At 36.4% G+C, this 17,636-nt stretch overlaps 1 protein-coding gene across 2 annotated transcripts in view; it reads right to left on the bottom strand.

Moving 5' to 3' along the window:
* Nucleotides 1-17,636, bottom strand: part of ATAD2B (ATPase family AAA domain containing 2B) — a 75,390-nt gene that overhangs the window by 37,692 nt on the left and 20,062 nt on the right. For both annotated transcript variants that reach the window (XM_048297702.1, XM_048297701.1), the window contains exons 5-16: nucleotides 16,700-16,802; nucleotides 16,051-16,159; nucleotides 14,777-14,893; nucleotides 13,616-13,691; nucleotides 11,728-11,826; nucleotides 10,682-10,793; nucleotides 10,110-10,225; nucleotides 9,174-9,348; nucleotides 8,304-8,392; nucleotides 7,360-7,519; nucleotides 6,337-6,427; nucleotides 183-494 (exon numbers count right to left, since the gene is read on the bottom strand). In XM_048297702.1, the coding sequence (XP_048153659.1) occupies nucleotides 183-494; nucleotides 6,337-6,427; nucleotides 7,360-7,519; nucleotides 8,304-8,392; nucleotides 9,174-9,348; nucleotides 10,110-10,225; nucleotides 10,682-10,793; nucleotides 11,728-11,826; nucleotides 13,616-13,691; nucleotides 14,777-14,893; nucleotides 16,051-16,159; nucleotides 16,700-16,802 (1,559 nt within the window). The remainder of the gene's footprint in view (nucleotides 1-182; nucleotides 495-6,336; nucleotides 6,428-7,359; nucleotides 7,520-8,303; nucleotides 8,393-9,173; nucleotides 9,349-10,109; nucleotides 10,226-10,681; nucleotides 10,794-11,727; nucleotides 11,827-13,615; nucleotides 13,692-14,776; nucleotides 14,894-16,050; nucleotides 16,160-16,699; nucleotides 16,803-17,636) is intronic.

Here is a 17,636-nt window from a genome sequence, read left to right as displayed (position 1 = left end):
GGTCAGGTCATTAGATTCTACAACAACTTGGAATCAGCAGAAATAATTATGCAACATTCGAGCAAGTGGTATTTACATCCTAACAACACTGAAGGAAATACACATGAGATTTAAGGCTAGGTGGAGAAGCTAAAATACCTGCAAAGTGAAACAGCATTTGCAAAAAACCCCAAACCACATACCTTCACTTTTGTCACCCTGGCTGAATTCAGCGTGAGGGAACACTTTGTGTAAGACCTCGAGGAGCTTAGTGAAGGTCCGTTCCAAGAGCGGCCTGATGACGGGGGACAGCGCGTGTCCTGAAGACGTCACGGCGCGCTGGGAGGCAGGCACAATGTTCTGCATCGCGTGGTAGAAATCCTGCGCGCTGAGGACCACTGAGGAGACGTCCAGCTGCAGCTTCTGACTGCTCATGTAAATCTGGGGGTAGCGGCGTCTCAGGGCAATCAAGGCAGCCTCAGTGCAAAGTGCTTTTATGTCAGCTCCACAGTACCCTAGTGCACACAGAAACACAAACACCTTCCATGAAACAGCACCGCTGTGCCACACCTGTCTCAAGCATGCCTCCAGCTAAAAACAAGCTTATTTAATTAATTAATACTTCATTGTCAGGGTCCACAAAGCACCTGCCAATAGGTATCAGGTCATAATCTGGTGACAGTGTTGTATACCAAGAAATCAGGTTTATTAAGATAATACTAAGAAATTAATTCCACATTGCGGTTAAAATTACCTACATTTTCACTATATCATATGATACATAGTGTATTTTCAGTCTTGGTTTATAGGTCTGTTACTGCTCTTTCTTTTCCCTTAATACTGTATAAAGTATGTGTGCAATTTTAACAGGCTAGTCACTCTCCTTCTTTTTTCCTTTAATACCTCCACATGAACATATTCTTTAATAGGAAAGTAATTTTGTTACACTGAACATCACCAACTTTAAACTTTTACAGTCTGAGAAAATGAGCAGTATAAAGAAAAATGTTTCATGAGTAGAATATGGAAAAGATAAAATCTCTTGTTAAAAAAGCATACTCTGGATTCCTGGAAAAATGTTAACTTTTACTATCGAGAAAAATGTTTCATACTTTTTAGGAGTTTCATAACTTTACTAGTATAATCAAAAGTAGAAATTAAAATGCATTAGAATTTTAATTTAGCCTATCTTCATAAGTATCTACAGGTGGCTACCTATAATTGCTTAATCATCACTAGTGAAAAACACAGATCTGATAATTATGAAATACAGAGAGACTTAATACCTCTGAGTCTTTTGCAGTACTAATGGTTTGGGGGTTTTCCCCAGAGCTAGAAATTAGATTTCAAATTTTTCCATCTTTCTCAGCAAGAGACATTAATATGCCTCTGTATTTTGAAGCACCATAGCTCCACCTTTCAAAAACTGTAAAACAATATTCCAGTGAGAAAAGTCATTTAGAGAATTAGAGTCACTATAGGAAAATGTGTTGCACTGGGGTACTCCCATATAAAAGTTCATGGGTTTGTAATGAAGTGTTTATAGAAGGTAATTAATCAATTCTTTAGTTAAAACTATTCTCACTCAACTGTTTTTTTACCAGACTTCCTCCTCCCCACCAAGTCTTACATTAGTTGCATTTTTTCTACTCTCTTTTTGTATTAAGACAAGGGCATGTTTAGATGGGATATTAGAAAGAAATTCTTTACTATAAGGCACTTGAACCGGCTGTCCAGAGAGGCTGTGGGTGTCCCATCCTTGGAAGTATCCAAAGCCAGCTTAGATGGGGCTCTGAGCAGCCTGGTCTGCTGGAAGCTGTCCCTGCCAGTGGCATGGGGGTTGGAACTGGATGAACTTTATGGTCCCTTCCAACCCAAACCATTCTATGATTCTATAGAAGATTGGTCTTTTGGCAGCATCAAGTCCCAAAACTGACGCCTGCCTTGCTTCTCTCTCTTTAGCCTCCGCTGTTCTTTCAGTGCTGCTGGGACATATATTTTTCCAAAATCCATACAGCAATAAGGAACAAAGCTGATTCCATACACAGTGTTTAAAAATAAAAAAGGAAGCAATTAATATGGAAGACAGACACTTTTCCATCCCCATCTTTAAGATATATAAATTTGGGGGATAAGAATAAAAGAAACCCACTTTCCAGCTATAAAGATGACTGAAATTGGATGAGACTTCAAAACGCACCTTTCTTATATATACTTAAAAATAATTTAAAAAAAAAAAGGCAAAACAAAAATAAACCCACATGGAAGATCACCATAAATATCGGATGATTCCTGCAATTTTTAAACCAAGATTTGCAATTTTATAAAAAGCTTAGTAGCTACAATTGTGTAAATTTGATGAGACCACACCATGACTGTTACCTAAAACATATGTAGCAATTTACAGTCCCAGTTACCTTGAAATAAATACACATTACATTTGAAATATGTTCAGATATATCCACTATATTAATCAATAGACAACTAATTGTTTTCAGCACTGAAGTTATGCGTTTGAGGTTTTTTTAACTTTAATTTAACAGGAAATAAAAACTATGCAGGCACACTCCAACCATGTGAAACTATTAGACAATAGCTACAGGTGCAACAGAGAAATCAAACCAGGGTTCTAAATTTTGCTTTGTTCTTTAGGTATCAGGTATCACATTCCCGTTTAAATTGGTCCACTTCTCATCCAAAAACCACACTAGATTAAATAAAAAATGGGTGGGGGGAACACTAAACCAAAGCTTAAATCAAAGATATGCTGGAGATACGCAACACCCTGAATGCCTGTCAACTTAGAAACTAGTTTAGTATCTTTGTGACAAAAGATTCAACAGCTCAGGAGCTATATCCTTCCCAACTTTTCTATTAACAAATTCTGTAATATCGCTTTCTAACAGTCATTTTAATCACCGCTTGTACATCTCCAAAGAATTGCAAAATTAGGAAATAATAGCCTGTAGCCTATTTTTAAAATTAAATTCTCAGGTGATCAGATACACAATTAGTCTCCATTTCTACTTCTCATTTCTCAGGAGCAATTACAATTGAAGACTAATAATTGGTATCTCTTTTTGAGGGACTCTCTTGTGCATACTGTACATCCATTTCAGTGACAAGGAAACTGCAAAAATCCTGTACCTTGTGAAACATTAAAGAGCTTTTTATTGCTAAGAAGCAAATGCACACTGATTAAGCAGAAGAAAAACATGAGTGAAGTATTGTCAAAACAAAATAAAATGTATCATGCCTACAGTAAATAATCTGATTTAGTTTTTACCCAAATTGACCCTGTAATACAAACTCAGGGTTCAGTGGATTTGCTTCCATTTTTGAAGCATCTCACAAAATATGTTTAATTTGCCAGGAAAAATGTACTGGCACACCTTAACTTAGAACAAAATGAGGATTCCTGCCAAGTAGCCCATTTGCTTCTACCCAGCACCACCACACACTGCTAAACATTTCTGAAGAACAATTTTCAAAAAGCAGGACAGCAAAAACCTGTGTAGGTTTCCAAAGAAGGCACTTTGATCAGCAAAACTTTCCAGCCATCCTCTTCCACCTCTACTGTGCAGAAATTGTGTCCTCTTTAAAATTTCTTCTGCCTAAAACCCACAACAAAGCGCTACTGAACTGGGTGAAGCATTTAGGTAAAAAAATCTTGATCACTTCTTCCACTTCATGTTGTGCAACTCCCTACTAAACTCCCAAAATTACTGTAGGGAAAGAGAGTTGGCAAACAATTCAGCAAGATGACAGAGATAAAAAATAACTACTAGGCTTATTTTAAAAAATTGTGAAAAACAGGAATGCTAATGCCAAAATCTCCTCCTTCATCATTACGTGAGGATAGGAAAGAAAAATCTAACGTTATCCTTTTGCCACAAAACGCTCCTGCAATAATAAGCACAGAATATTTTTAACAAGCATCTTCAGCATGATAGTTTGCTTCTTTATAATTCTATTTAATAATGTTATTTAAATAACCCTTACTATATTGTAAAAATATTCATCTGCAAGATGCCAGATGGAGGAATTCACACTTTTTTAGTTGCTAGTATGTTTTGTTTTCTGCAAGACTGAGTTTGTAGGTATGTCTCTCTGCCTACAGAAAGTTACCATTCCAAACAAGGGAATAAGCACAAGAGATAAGAAAGGATTTATAAAGTTCAGGGTATCTGGGACACGTCTCCAGTAAGGAGAACAAACATAGTAATTATGTGTGTTTACTGAAAGTGCTAATAAGACATGTGTGTGTGGTCTTCTGAGCAATGCTGTGCTGTCCCCAAGCTGCTTCACTTCATCTCACACACATTGCAGTCATGAGGCCATTCAGGGAAGTGGAGTCTTTAATTCTCACATACTCAGAAATCCTCTAAAACGTTGTAATCCATAACACCTGGGACAAAAATCAACCCTCAGGAAATAACCTATTTCTGGCAAGTCCTGGGGCTTTTCCCTTCCAATTTCCTTCTAATTACAACCCTGGATCTTAAGAAGTTCTGGGTCGCACATACACCTGCTTCCCCAAAATCATTTGCTTTGGGAGTATTTCAGCAGTTTTCTTCATTAGGATCCAAAAGCTTGGAGTTAAGTGTTGCCAAGTCTGCTGAACTGGAGAGAGGTATCAACCATGCTGTGCCAAAAGCCTGGCAAAGTCTAGGCAGCTTTTACTTGGGGAAGAGGGAGTGTTGTTTTTGGAGGGGAAGGTTGGTTGTTTTTAAAGAAAATCTGCACACAAGGGGAAATAGCAGACTGGTATAAACTGTATCACAGACATGTAAGTGTACCAATGAGTCCCATTGGTAATGGCCACAAAGAACCTGGAAAGTCTGTTTAAATCATTATTGCAGCTTTTACTTATAGAAATGATGAGGCAATCCCAAGGTGAAGAAGATACACCAGTCTTACTTCAGCTGTTTTGAAAAGTCTTTGTAATACCCCAAAGATTTTCATCTTGGACATATGGAAACACTTAAATTCCAAGATACAGACTGGAAGTCAAGTATACAGTATCTGGAGAGCAGGAAAGCCAAGGAAAACAGAAAAGGGTATTTCTTTTTGTTAGCTGACTTCCACAGAACTGACAGCCTTTACGGAGCACAAAGAAGGTATTCCAATAAAATGTACAAATGGCTTTCCCTATTGTCTGAAATTTTAAAATAGTGTGCTCTCAATGAAAAAATACGGTGAACTTCTAAAAAAACATCTGTGTTCTTTTCCCATCTATTCCCCTCTCTCCCACTAAGCAGCACCACATCTTTGCATAATTCAAGCAGAATTTACATGGAACGGGTTTGTCATGTGCTGTCCTATACCCGGCAAAGCTTAAACTGGAATTTGCTGGATAGTTGTTTTCTCCTCACCAGAAGATGTTGAGGTCTTTGTGCATCAAAAGCGGAGGGATGCTGCTTCGATGAGAGATCTCCCTGTGGATGAAGAGGATAATTCGGATGTACTGTAGCTGACTGAATGGACTGATGTTCAATTTAAAGTTCTTAGATTCCCTGATGATGGATTCCAAAGCACAGATATTTGAGACTGTCCTTTTTCTGAGAACTTCAGTGCTCGTCCAAGCAGATGACTGACAGAGAATGTATCCTTGCATGACAAATTGTTGAGAAGATATTGTGGTGTGTGCTTTAAGGTCATTTCCTCTGTTAAATTCACAATAAAAATATTTGGGTTTATTTCTGATTAGATTTAAACAGCAGGCTTATCTTGAACAACCAACCTCCATTCAGTACAGCAGATCTTTGTGAGCTCCAAAGGTGTATTTAATGTATTCAAGGTGTGGTGGTTTTTTTTCTCCCCTACCTATGTCTACACTTTGAGGTTGTTCTGTGCTAGCAATCTGGAAAAAAAATTCATCTTGAGAAAGACTGGTTAGTTTGCTGGATTTATGTCAGAGGAGAGCATGCCAGTCAGTAAAAAACAAACAAAAAACAAAAACCCCACACACAAGTACTGATTTTTTTTCCTCAATAAGTAGACAGAAAAACTCCCAAGTCCCCCTATCTCTTTTGTAATAATCTAATTTAATGGGAAGTCTACCTGAAGATTCCAATTCCAACTTCATTTTGCTTCTCTTTAAGGGTATGCATCCTATATAAGGACAGTGATGTTACAGAAAGGAAACACTGTTGTATTTTCAAATCACTACTAGCGACTCATTTTGTGTTTTAGTAAGACAGAAATGTATTTTGTTACTACAAAAAGAGTGTTGTTCAAAGTACAGAAGTTTAGAAAGGTAAAGAAAAGAAAATCTTGACACATTTAACATACCTTCAAAGTTTTACACAGAAGAGAAAGCCTCTACAGTAAAAGTACTAACATCATAATACTCACCAACACATTTTTCAGCCAGTTCTCCTAAGAAAGGATCTGACAATTTGGGGTTCCAATCCCTGGTATGAATTTGCAAAATGTGCTTTCGTGCCTGATTTAAAAAAAAAAAAAAGAAAAGAAAATGAGATTAAAAAAACTAGCAAGCCAAAACCATATCATAGAAAAAAGTATTATTTATTCATGTGCATCTGTAGTTACTTTACCTGCTTTTGATGTAACTGAGACACATAAAATAGAACTTAGCACTCAAAAGTCTCTGAAGAGCAAAGCTTTTCCCTTCTTTTTTAATTCCACATATAAGCAGTATTTGTTTCACCAGTTCCACATTTTAATTTCTGTTTAATCAACATTATTATACATGAACTGATCAAAACTCATGTTCTATTAGGAATTGTCATAGTTTTATAATTTCATTTTTAATTACTGCACCTATGGTTAACAGGTTCTACTGTCAAAGGCCTCACCAATTAATGTACTGCTGAGTAGCACAGCACATAAACATGAATCCCAAAACGATTCCAGCTAAAAGTTCTATAAAATCCAAATACATCTATCCAAAAAGAAAATAAAATTAATTCTAAGTATAAATTCATGAAGTATTATGGCGGAGTTTATGTAAGTTTAGAATAAAGAACTGAAATGTTTCTGTTGTCAACATTGTAAAATCTGGCTGTGCATCTACATTTTTTACGTGCTTAGAAGTCGACAAGATTTAAAGTTATTTTCCTTTGCCATAAGTTTCAAGCCCCAAATAGGGTTCATTATACCAATCCATAGTTTTTAGATAAGCAATTCAGTTTATTGTGAATAATTTACCTCTGTTTAGTTTTAGCTATATCCTGAAGATGTGAAGCTCAATACAACTTTATGTATATAATCTGTTTGTACTAAAAATATCGTACTAAAATTAAACATTCTTACAAGCAAGAATAAATATTTTTATTTCATAAGCTTGGCTGTCAGGCATTCAAATGTTTAATATACTAAAGATGCTGATTAATAAATCTCCTTTCCAGGTTTTACCTTCTTGTCAGGCAAGTTGAAAAGAAACTCCCTGTCAAAGCGACCAGGTCTCCTGAGTGCAGGATCTATAGAATCCAGTCTGTTTGTAGCACCAATTACAACTATTTCACCTCTATTATCCAGTCCATCCATGAGGGCAAGAAGAGTAGACACTATAGAGCTAAAAGAGAGTTTTCAGAATAAGAAAGTATAGGAAACACTGCAAGAACTTTTGCATTTTCAAAAGCAACATTAGTAAGTTCAAAAGAAAAAAAGCTAAGCTACAAACAGGTGCACAACAGTTTCAAGTCTCATATGTTCCACTGACCTCCTGGTCTGCTGGCCCCAAATTTCTGTCCTATTTCTCTCAGCAGAGATGGACACATAGATACTACCACCTATAGAATGACAGGTACAAGTGTGCTGCCAAACAGAGCCCAAAACCCAGAACCAAAACTGAGATTGAAAGCAGCTATGAAGAATTTCAGCCAGCAGCAAACATTTTGTAAAAAATGTTTTAAAAAATGACACTCTAGCAACACAAAACATGTTTGTACATCACACCATCTAGAATCAAAATCACAGGTGAGTTCAGTTCATTGATAGAACATTACAGTTCATCATGTTAGAATAAAATTTTTCAACTGGTTATTCTATTGGGCTGGTAACAGACAATCTGTTTACATCACAAAACAGCAAACCAAGGAATAGCTGTGGAAATCTTGCAGTTAATAATGTGGCTCAAGGGTAATTGTCACTGCAATTCAATTCCCAGCAAATTACAGTTTGCCAGAAGGACTGAAAAGATGACTTTCAACACCAGAAAACCAATCTGTCCTTTCTAGTGTAAGTGGGCTTCAGAAAAAGTAAAAACCTTTCCTGGGAAATGAGTAAAATTACATTTAAGAGTTTACCTAGATAAGGTACCCTATACAAAGATAATGGCAGCATAGAAGAAATATTACCTGTGAATCTGATCTTGTCTGCTAGAACGAACTGGAGCCAAGCCATCTATTTCATCAAAAAAGATTATAGAGGGTCTCATCAAGTATGCCTGGTATGCAATATATAAAACAAAAATTGAATTCACTGTTAATTCCTGATTTATCCATCAACACTGAAAACTGGTTTCACTAGAAAGCATTAACATGCTAAACTAACACACATACTGAGACATCTTTGTTAAAAAGTGTAAAGTCTGAAATGAAAACTGAATTTCCAATTCAGCAGTGTTTCAAAGCAAAGCTGAGTGCAGTCTGCTTCGAGTAAGCAAGATGGCACCAGTGTACCAGCTTTACTGTGTGCTGCACAGGTTAAAGACAAACACACACCTTCCAGTCAGTTAGAGAGAACATGATCTTATCTGCTCACAATCTGTTTGTTTAGACATCTCTATCTGACAGCTACTTTTCTTTGAGCTACTGCATTTTACTGCTTTGTGTGATTGTCTGTTCTGTCCAATCTCTTCTAAGCCAAAAAAGAACATTAAAATAGACACACAACCAACGCAGTCATGCAGTTCCCCCTGTAGCATTTATTTTGAACATGCCAGTCAAACTCAAACTCATTGACTGATTTTTTTTTCCCCAATTTTTACCCAAACTACTTTGCTTCTTTAATGGACAAGTCAAGAGACTTCTTTCTCTAAGTTTCCAGAGAAAGAAAAACTACTCAGAATTCCTCTATTCTTATTGTCTAAGTATGCCATTTGGTAAAATCCTGCTTAATTTATGAAAATGTAGTTATTTGTTTCAATTGCAAATACCTTTGGCTACCTAAACCACAAAATACAACATACAGAGAAATCATATGAAAAAAACGTATTTTGTTCTAACCTGATCGAAAAGGAGTCGAAGCTGACGTTCGGATTCACCAACCCACTTACTGAGACAGTCTGCTCCTTTCCTCATAAAGAAAGCCACCTTTTTGTCTCCTTGACTGCATTCATTAGCTAGAGCTCTAGCTACCAAGGTTTTACCTGTTCCAGGAGGACCATAGAATAAACAGCCCCTGAAGATAAATGGATCAACACAGTCACAAACTTATTTTACGTCTCCTGAAAAACTCCAAGTCAAATTTTAAAATGAAGACAGGGAGCCTGGAGAAGAAAGACTTAAGATCTCGTATTATTATTTTGTGTATTAGCATGACTTTATAAAATCTAAGATTGTTTTATGCTTTCAAATCAGTAAAACTTTGATCTGTAAAGAACATTAATCAAAGGCATATTAAGTTTCCAAAGTCTTCTTTTACATTAGTTAAATACCACCTCTTCAAATATTAGAAGTTAGGTAACACTTTAATCAGCGTTTGTTACTTCTTTGGAATGAAGTAATTAAGTGACAAAAATATCCCCACAATGTCAATTTACTTAGATACCATGTATCCATTTAAATCACACAGCAAGATAACTGATTAATAAATATTAAAATCACAGTATAATATTACTGAGAAAAACATCAGCATTTTGCTTGATCTAGTAAAATATTTAATAACATAATGGGAAAAAAAGGCAAGGTACTACTAAATAGAACACATGAGAATTCTTTCTTTAACCAAATCACAAAGTTTACTGTCCTACCACAAGAAAAATAAACTAGATTTTTTTAACTCTTCATCCTGCTTATTACATATTCTGAGACAAGTGGAGTAGCAAACACATAAATCTATTTGAACTGTAAAACCCTTCAGGGCAAGAATCAATCTCCTATGTGTTTTCAATTCTTCAGCGCTTAATAAAAAAATGCAACAGTAAGAGTACATACACCTACCTTGGTGGCTGAATTTTGAATTTTTCAAATATTTCTGGATAGAGAAGAGGAAACACTACCATTTCCTTAAGTGCAAGGATATGATGGCTCAATCCCCCTATACTATCAAAACACACCTTAGGGGGAAAAAAAGCATACAAAGTTTATATTGTAACAGTGTTCCACAAGAGCACCTTTATTTATAAAACATTTGAAAACAAATTAGAAAAAATACTGCATTGACCAACAGGAATTCCCTGAATTTTCGAAGTGTGAAAAAAATAGTTGAGAAAATCATCTCTTGGCTGCCCACAAGAGGTTTATCTGGTTTGCAAGTTAACTGTGCCAGGGACGCCTGGACATCTACAGAGATCCAACCTGAGTCCCAGAGCAAATGCTTTGTAGTCCAAAAAACACAGACAAAAGCTTTGGTAACAATAAAATAAAATAAAATAAAATAAAATAAAATAAAATAAAATAAAAAATATCAGTGAGCTTTTTATGAATTTACTTCAAACTCAGTAAGAGGCTGTGGTCAATTCTGCTTATGCATAACTGAGGGAAGGAAGATAAAAAGCTCTAACAAAACCTACCGATTTATCAACAATCATAGGGTCAACATCAGCCAAACTTGCCCCAACTTTCACACGTTCTCGAAGGATTCCACTAGCTAAGTCTTCTGCTCTGAAGTTTAAAGGCAGGCACCTGTTCAACAACAAACAAACACCAAACAAATACAGTTCTTTTTTCACTGCTTGGAGGAGAAGAACCAAGAGATTAAATGCCTTTTACTACAAAAAGAGATAACCTTCCCAGATTGGTAAACAAAACTAATCTATTTTTTTGTGGCAATCATTGTTACGTATCTGGAAGTTCCTTAATATAGTTTTATGTTTCCATACACATATTTCAATCTGAAGAACCAGGCTGGACAGATTATTTTGATTAAACACAGATGAAACAGTATTTCCTTCCTTTAAGCCCCTACACAGATATTACATCAGGCCAACTACACAGGTAAAGGGAGGAAGAAAGGTACCAGTAAGACACAGGTTACACTCAGAACTACACTTCTGGTACATTGCTTGAATTCCTTGTGATCGGAAAGGGAGCAATGTGGCAGACAGGAAGAGATGGAAAAAAGCTGAGGAAAATTTTATTTCCTGCGGAATTTTCCTACTTAGGTATCTGTGGAGGTGAATAGATTTACTTACAGATCTTCCACTTTTAGATTACTGCTAAATACATGTAAGGTCAAAAAAATAGGCACTGGGTGTGTAGAACGCATGAATTGTTACACAAGAGGAAGAGGGAAGAGCTGGGAGTACAACTGAATTAACTGGGACCAAGTTACACCGATGATAATATTTTAACCAACAGGAGTTATCTTTTATAACCCAACTGAATCAAACAGCTATTCCTGTATTTCCATCTTTTTATCACTAGTATTAATTAATCTACTCATAAGACTCCAAAATCTGTGTTAATATATAACCAGCACTCCTCCTAAACCATGTCTGCAGGTTTACAGGCAAAATCAAAAGTCTCCAGAACTCATAAAACATTACAGTCTAGTTCTGTTTATTTTCTGATAAATAATAAAATCAAACCATTCTAAAGACCAAGGATGTTCTGATACCTATTTCTTGCTCTGGCTATGCTTTTAGATTTTCTTCTTTCAAAACGTTCTTCATCTGAAGAGGTTGTATCGCTGCTGTGAATGGCGTGCTTCTTTCTCCTATGGAAGTGGCAAAACAAACAGAAAACTCAGTCTTTTTTGGAGTAGAATGCCATGTTTTGGTCCTTCTATAAAAATGAAACTGAAATGGCAAGTACAGTACTGATCAGTAAGTAGTGTAAGTACTGAGATGCCTGCAAATTCTAGCTTCATTAAGTATCAAAATAATCTGAGAGGGGAACAACAGCTCTTACTGCCACAGCGATTATCTGATTTCAACATGAACATTACTAGGACAGTAGAGCCCCATAAGAAGTGTGGTCCAGTCCATGTCACCTCAGCACTGTGATTTGAATATTCAATCAATAAGCTGCAATTGTACTTAGGAAAGCTTCCAACCACTTTAGGCACCTCTAACATAACAGACGTACCAAGATCTCCTTACTCAGTTTGGTTTTTCCTTTAAATATTCTTTGAAAAAATTCCATACTTCACAAAGTATATAGTCTCTTTTTATGAGGTTATTAATTCTGAATAGCAGAACAGACCCTCAAAATACCTGTATTTCTGATCTGAATCCATGTAAAATTACTATCCAAAGTCTGAATGAATCATTTCTTATTTTAGTATGACAGTATTTCAGAAAACTGAGTATTTCAGAAATACAACAGAATGTACATTAAATCGTCTGTACAAAAAGGTGTTGAGTTTGATATTGGTTTGGAAAATTCAGCACTTTCTTGCATGAAGAAGTGGGCTACTAGTAAAAAGTCTTCAATTTTAAGTGAATATAGTGAGTTGCATCATCTGTATGAACATGATAATGCACTGAATTAACTGGTTTTTGCCAATGGATAACATGGTCTATCAGTTTTACTGTTCAATGACCAAAAATGAGATACATTTCAAAATATATCAAAGAGAGTATCACGCAATTGGGAAGACTTTTTATGACAGTGCCTTGACAAGAAGGGATAAAATGAGGGCTGAGTAATGAGCAGGCTAAAACTGAAGGGGTAATAACTTTCACACTCTTCATATATAAATAGTAAGTACAAGTCCAGAGATTATACAAAAAAAGTCACACAAGGAGAAAAAAAACAACTCTTATTTGTATTAAGAAGAAACTTTAGAATCCTAAGATTCAGCCGCTACTTTATTTACTTTATGTATTTTCACTATGCCATTAAGTTAAGCAGTAAGACAAGAGTTTCAGCTATGACTAGTATTCATTTACTTGGATTCTGTTCATGGACAGACTTGTCTTTTTGAAGCTTTTATTAAGTTTATTTTTTAAAAAATGTTTTAAGCTGTAATCTCATCTGTTTTGTTACATAAAGCCTACCGACAGTTTCCAAGACAACTTGGTACATTCCAGACTTCTTTGACACAAAACATAAGAGTCAAAAATTATGCTTGCTAAATATTTTATTAAATTGTTGATAATTCTTGGATGGAATTTGAACTGAAAGAAAACAAAAAACATTAACCTGTTTTGCTCAGTTTTGTAGAACAGAAAGGGGATATTTGTTAAACTGATGTGCTGGATTTAAATATTAAATATACAGCCTTACAGAAAAAGCTACATTGTGCCATGCAGAATTCCTTCCAGTACTTGTAGCACACCTGTTTCCATTCTGTTTAGCACAAAGCTTCTACTGGGATTACGAAGTGCCATGACACTCCTGTTTGGATGCTCATCAGGGTCTGAACCTAGGATACAGTTCAAGACCCACTCACATGCATAAATGAACTGTGCAACTCACTCAGGAATGGTTCAAAAATCAAAAGCTACCAGAATGTACTAAAGGAAAGCAAACAAATTACATACCAAAAGACTGACATTTACCTGATATGGCTTCTTCTTGCAGGAGATCTGTGAATATCAAATAGTGTATTTTCTCTCTTTTTTTGATGAGCTGGCACTGTAACATCAATTACAAAAGAATTATAAACTAATCTAAATGCAGCACGTAAGTGCTAGATTATCACTTCATCAATAAGGTTATCACTGGTTTCTCCAAAAGCTTAAATTAAGGAAGTAATTGGGCAGGGGACTTTGTCACTATCACTGTACTTGGCTGGATGCAGCCATGGGAATTCCATCCTCACCCTTCTCAAATTATCAGAGCTGTGTCTGTCATGGCACAGAATGTAACTCATTCAGGGCACTAGCATTTTTAGTTTATTTGCAGGATATGAAACTCCATACAGAAACCTCTTCATAGCTGATAATATGGGACATTTTGAAATTTCTCTGAACAAATAAACCACAGCAGTCCTCTATCAGAGAAATCACATTCTATGATCCTGACTTGCAGAAATGGTTCAAAGCTCCATCAGGGCAAACTCAAACTTGACAGGAAGAAGCATTTCTTTACTGAGAGGGTGGTCCAACACTGGAACAGGCTTCCTAAAGAAGTGGTCGATGCCCCAAGCCTGTCATAAGAGGCATTTGGACAATGCCCTGAATAAAATGGTTTTGGTCAGCCCTGAAGCAGTCAGGCAGCTGGACTAGATGATCGCTGTAGATTCCTTCCAACTGAAATACTTTAAATTTCTCATCTGTGATAACTGCTGCTACGCTATTTATCTACAGTTATGAATTAGGCTTACTACTGAAGAGAAGAAGAGAAGTAGAGAAATAGACTGAAGAGAAGAAGAGAAGTAGGCATAACAGTAACTATTTTTTCTACGTAATCACCCAATTTAATAGATTGTTTTCTGCCAAGTATTTCTTGACTTAAACCCCATTCACCTCCAACCCTGAGCCCAGCAGAGTTCAATGAGGCAGCAATGCCACCACCACTGACAAACTGACAGACTGTGTCTCAGCAGTCCCATCCACGTGGTGAACCACAACAGGTCAGGATGGAAATCACACAGTGCTGCTGCATCCCTGTTACTCGGTCAGGGGTGAAGAGTAGCCATCCAGCTATTCCCTCCCCACATCCATGGTATTCCGCAGGTCAGAAGCGCAGAACAGCATGAGCACTGTCCGGTTCCTCACCTATTGGAGGGGCCTGGTATCTCTCAACAGTTTTTCTCTGTCTGAGATTATACGGCCGATCATTTTCTTCCCCCTCAGCTTCTTCGACTTCTATATCTCCGTCTTCTTCCTGAGACTCTGTTGGGGGGTAAAAATATTTTCAGAACACTTCCACTTCATGTCAGAGCTACTTTCATCCTAAAAAATTAACACTTTAATGGTCACTGAGAATTACTGCCTATATATTAATTAACACTAATTGGCAAATCACTGGAAATTTGAAGACCACAATAAATCTACAGCACATTGTTAAATTTCCTTCTAGTTTTTTACAGAAGATTCTGGAAAGGTAAAAGAAAAATAAATGTATTCAAAACAGCTCTAGCTGGAAAATACTTCAAACATCACTTCTATCTGCTGTATTTTTCCTTCAATAATTATCCCTCAAATTAAGGATAATGCATTTCTTTTCTTTTCCATAGGAGCCTCAATAAATCAAATATTTGACACAGCATGAAAAATAGTACAACTTTATGATTTACAGCATCATTTTTACACAAAGCAAAGGAACACAGAAATACACTTTATACACTTTGTGTATGAAGGCACAACCTAGGCCCATCTGTTAACAGGATCAGAATTTCCATCCATGCATCTCAGAACTAGGACTGCATTCTTATTCATTGGGACACACCACACCTTCCACAGCAGTTTTAGTTAAAAACTGAGACTATGCTGAAACCTGTATGGATGCCTAAAGTTTAAGTCTGATTTCTTAAGGAGGCCAAGCACGATGCTGATCAGGCCATCAAAGTCAGCCACAATCCCTTCTTTCCCAGTAATTTTGGAACCTATTGACCAGTTTCACTCAGATTTTTAAAGTAAAGTACAATTTCAAATACAGCTGTGCCCTTACAAGCCTTCTAAAATGTCGATGGACAGAAAACAGACTTTAATTAATACCTTCCCCCAAAGGAAAGATGCAAGCCTAATTATTACAAATTCTTTCTGGTAATTGCCACTCAGCACAGGAGAAACATCAAGTCAGTTAGAACACACATAGTTGTAGACTACATTCATCACATCTTGGCTTACACCAGATTGTTACAGGGGATGTAAGGAAAGCTCCAGTGACTTAGTGTTATGAAAAATGGAAGGAAGGAAATGTAGTATACAAACATTTAGAAACCAGGCATTGTTCTGCTTTCTGTAGTGCAATATATTGCTACCTTATGTGAAGAAGTTTGTTTTGTAAGTATTTGAGACAAACCTCTACAATTTTTTACAACCCATACCTTCTTCTTCCCCTTCTGTGGACACTTCATGGTGGTTCTGAATCCCATAGCTATTTCTCCTCAGTGATTTCCTCCTCCTTTTCACTCGAGAATACATATCCATGTTTTCCTGGAATAAAATTCACATGCACTCCCATCAGCACTGTCCCATGTCACTCACAGTCTTAGTGCAGTAAGTAATGCTCCACACAATCCCTAGCCCTCAAGTGTTTTTCCAGCAGAGCTCTCCACAGGTAGACTACAAAAGCACTCACTTAACAGTGCTAAAGTAAGTCTCTCAGGCAGAACCTAGTCCATCTAATACAGAGTAACATCAGTATCAAGCCATTTTCATGAAAAAAGATGATGATAGTCCCTGGTCCTGTTTCCAAGCTACCAGAGTATGCTTCAAACCAAAGAAGAACCACCACAGCACAGCATGACAGCATGACTGAATTTGTCAATAAAGAAAACATAATGTCGTGTATATCCATTAATTTAGTTCTGAATTTTAGTTATCAAAGTTTAGTTTATCAAGTTTAATGGTATACACTGAAGAAAATCAGAAACCTTTAGACAGAGCTACAGACAAATGTATGGTGTTTGCAAAAACAAACATGCTCTGCCTTGGTATACCTTTTATCCAAGAGCTCAGAAACTCTGCACTTACGAATTCTGTATCTGTCCACATCCGTAGCCGCTCTACCTCCCCAGATCGCCTGTTCCTCCTGATGTTAATATTATCCATTTCCTGTAGGACAGCTTCAGCAGTACTAAAATATATGCAACAGTTAACACACACAAAAAAGTCAAAACAGTAACATGCAGAACTTTTGACATAGCATCCAACATCTTAAGTTGTCTATCAATTAACTACAAACCCAATCATAATAAAACTGAACGAATATAAACTAAGAAGTATGTAAAAGAAGAAATGCTGATGCTATTAAAGTTTGGGGTTCAAATTAGACAGTAGCATTTTAAAAGACTTTTTAAAAAATTTTGCTCAGTATAAATTGTAGCATATATATTTGCAACTGCTTAGACATAAGATTAGGTGTCAGGTAAGATTAAATTTGCAAAATAAGAAAGCAAAGCTTTTTACCTACAATTATAATACTGCGAATGCAATTAATGCCTCCACCCCATAAGCTTTACAGTTTCTTACCATGGCCTCAGAAAGACACTAGAACATAAAGGATTTTCTTTTTGTTAAATCAGTAACATCTAGAATCTCGTTGTTCCGAATTTGACCTCACTACCATTCCTCATCTACTATTTAATTAGTCAGCATTTTCATTTTCTCGAGTATCTGTAAACAGCTGTCAAAACAATGGTGGTATATAAGCAATAACCCTGGCCAAGATGCTTCACTGCTAAGGAAGAGAACGACACAGTACTAGCCAGGCCAAGTGAATTATTTGGCCACCTGTCCTGAAGACCATGTTACTGCTCTCCATAGTGATTAGAGTAGCTTTCAACTGGAATTTTACTATATTTGTATAATATTTGTAAGACAGAAACTTTCATTTCCTTTTTTTCAAGCTGTTTAAAAGTAAATCTAAAGGGTGAAAGCCTGCCTAGAAAGAAGACAGTGGAAGTTCTGG

The sequence above is a fragment of the Corvus hawaiiensis genome, chromosome 3 (assembly GCF_020740725.1).
Source record: "Corvus hawaiiensis isolate bCorHaw1 chromosome 3, bCorHaw1.pri.cur, whole genome shotgun sequence".
Lineage (NCBI taxonomy): Eukaryota > Metazoa > Chordata > Aves > Passeriformes > Corvidae > Corvus > Corvus hawaiiensis.
Note: the sequence above shows the minus strand (reverse complement) of the source record. Positions and strands in the feature narration are given on the sequence as shown.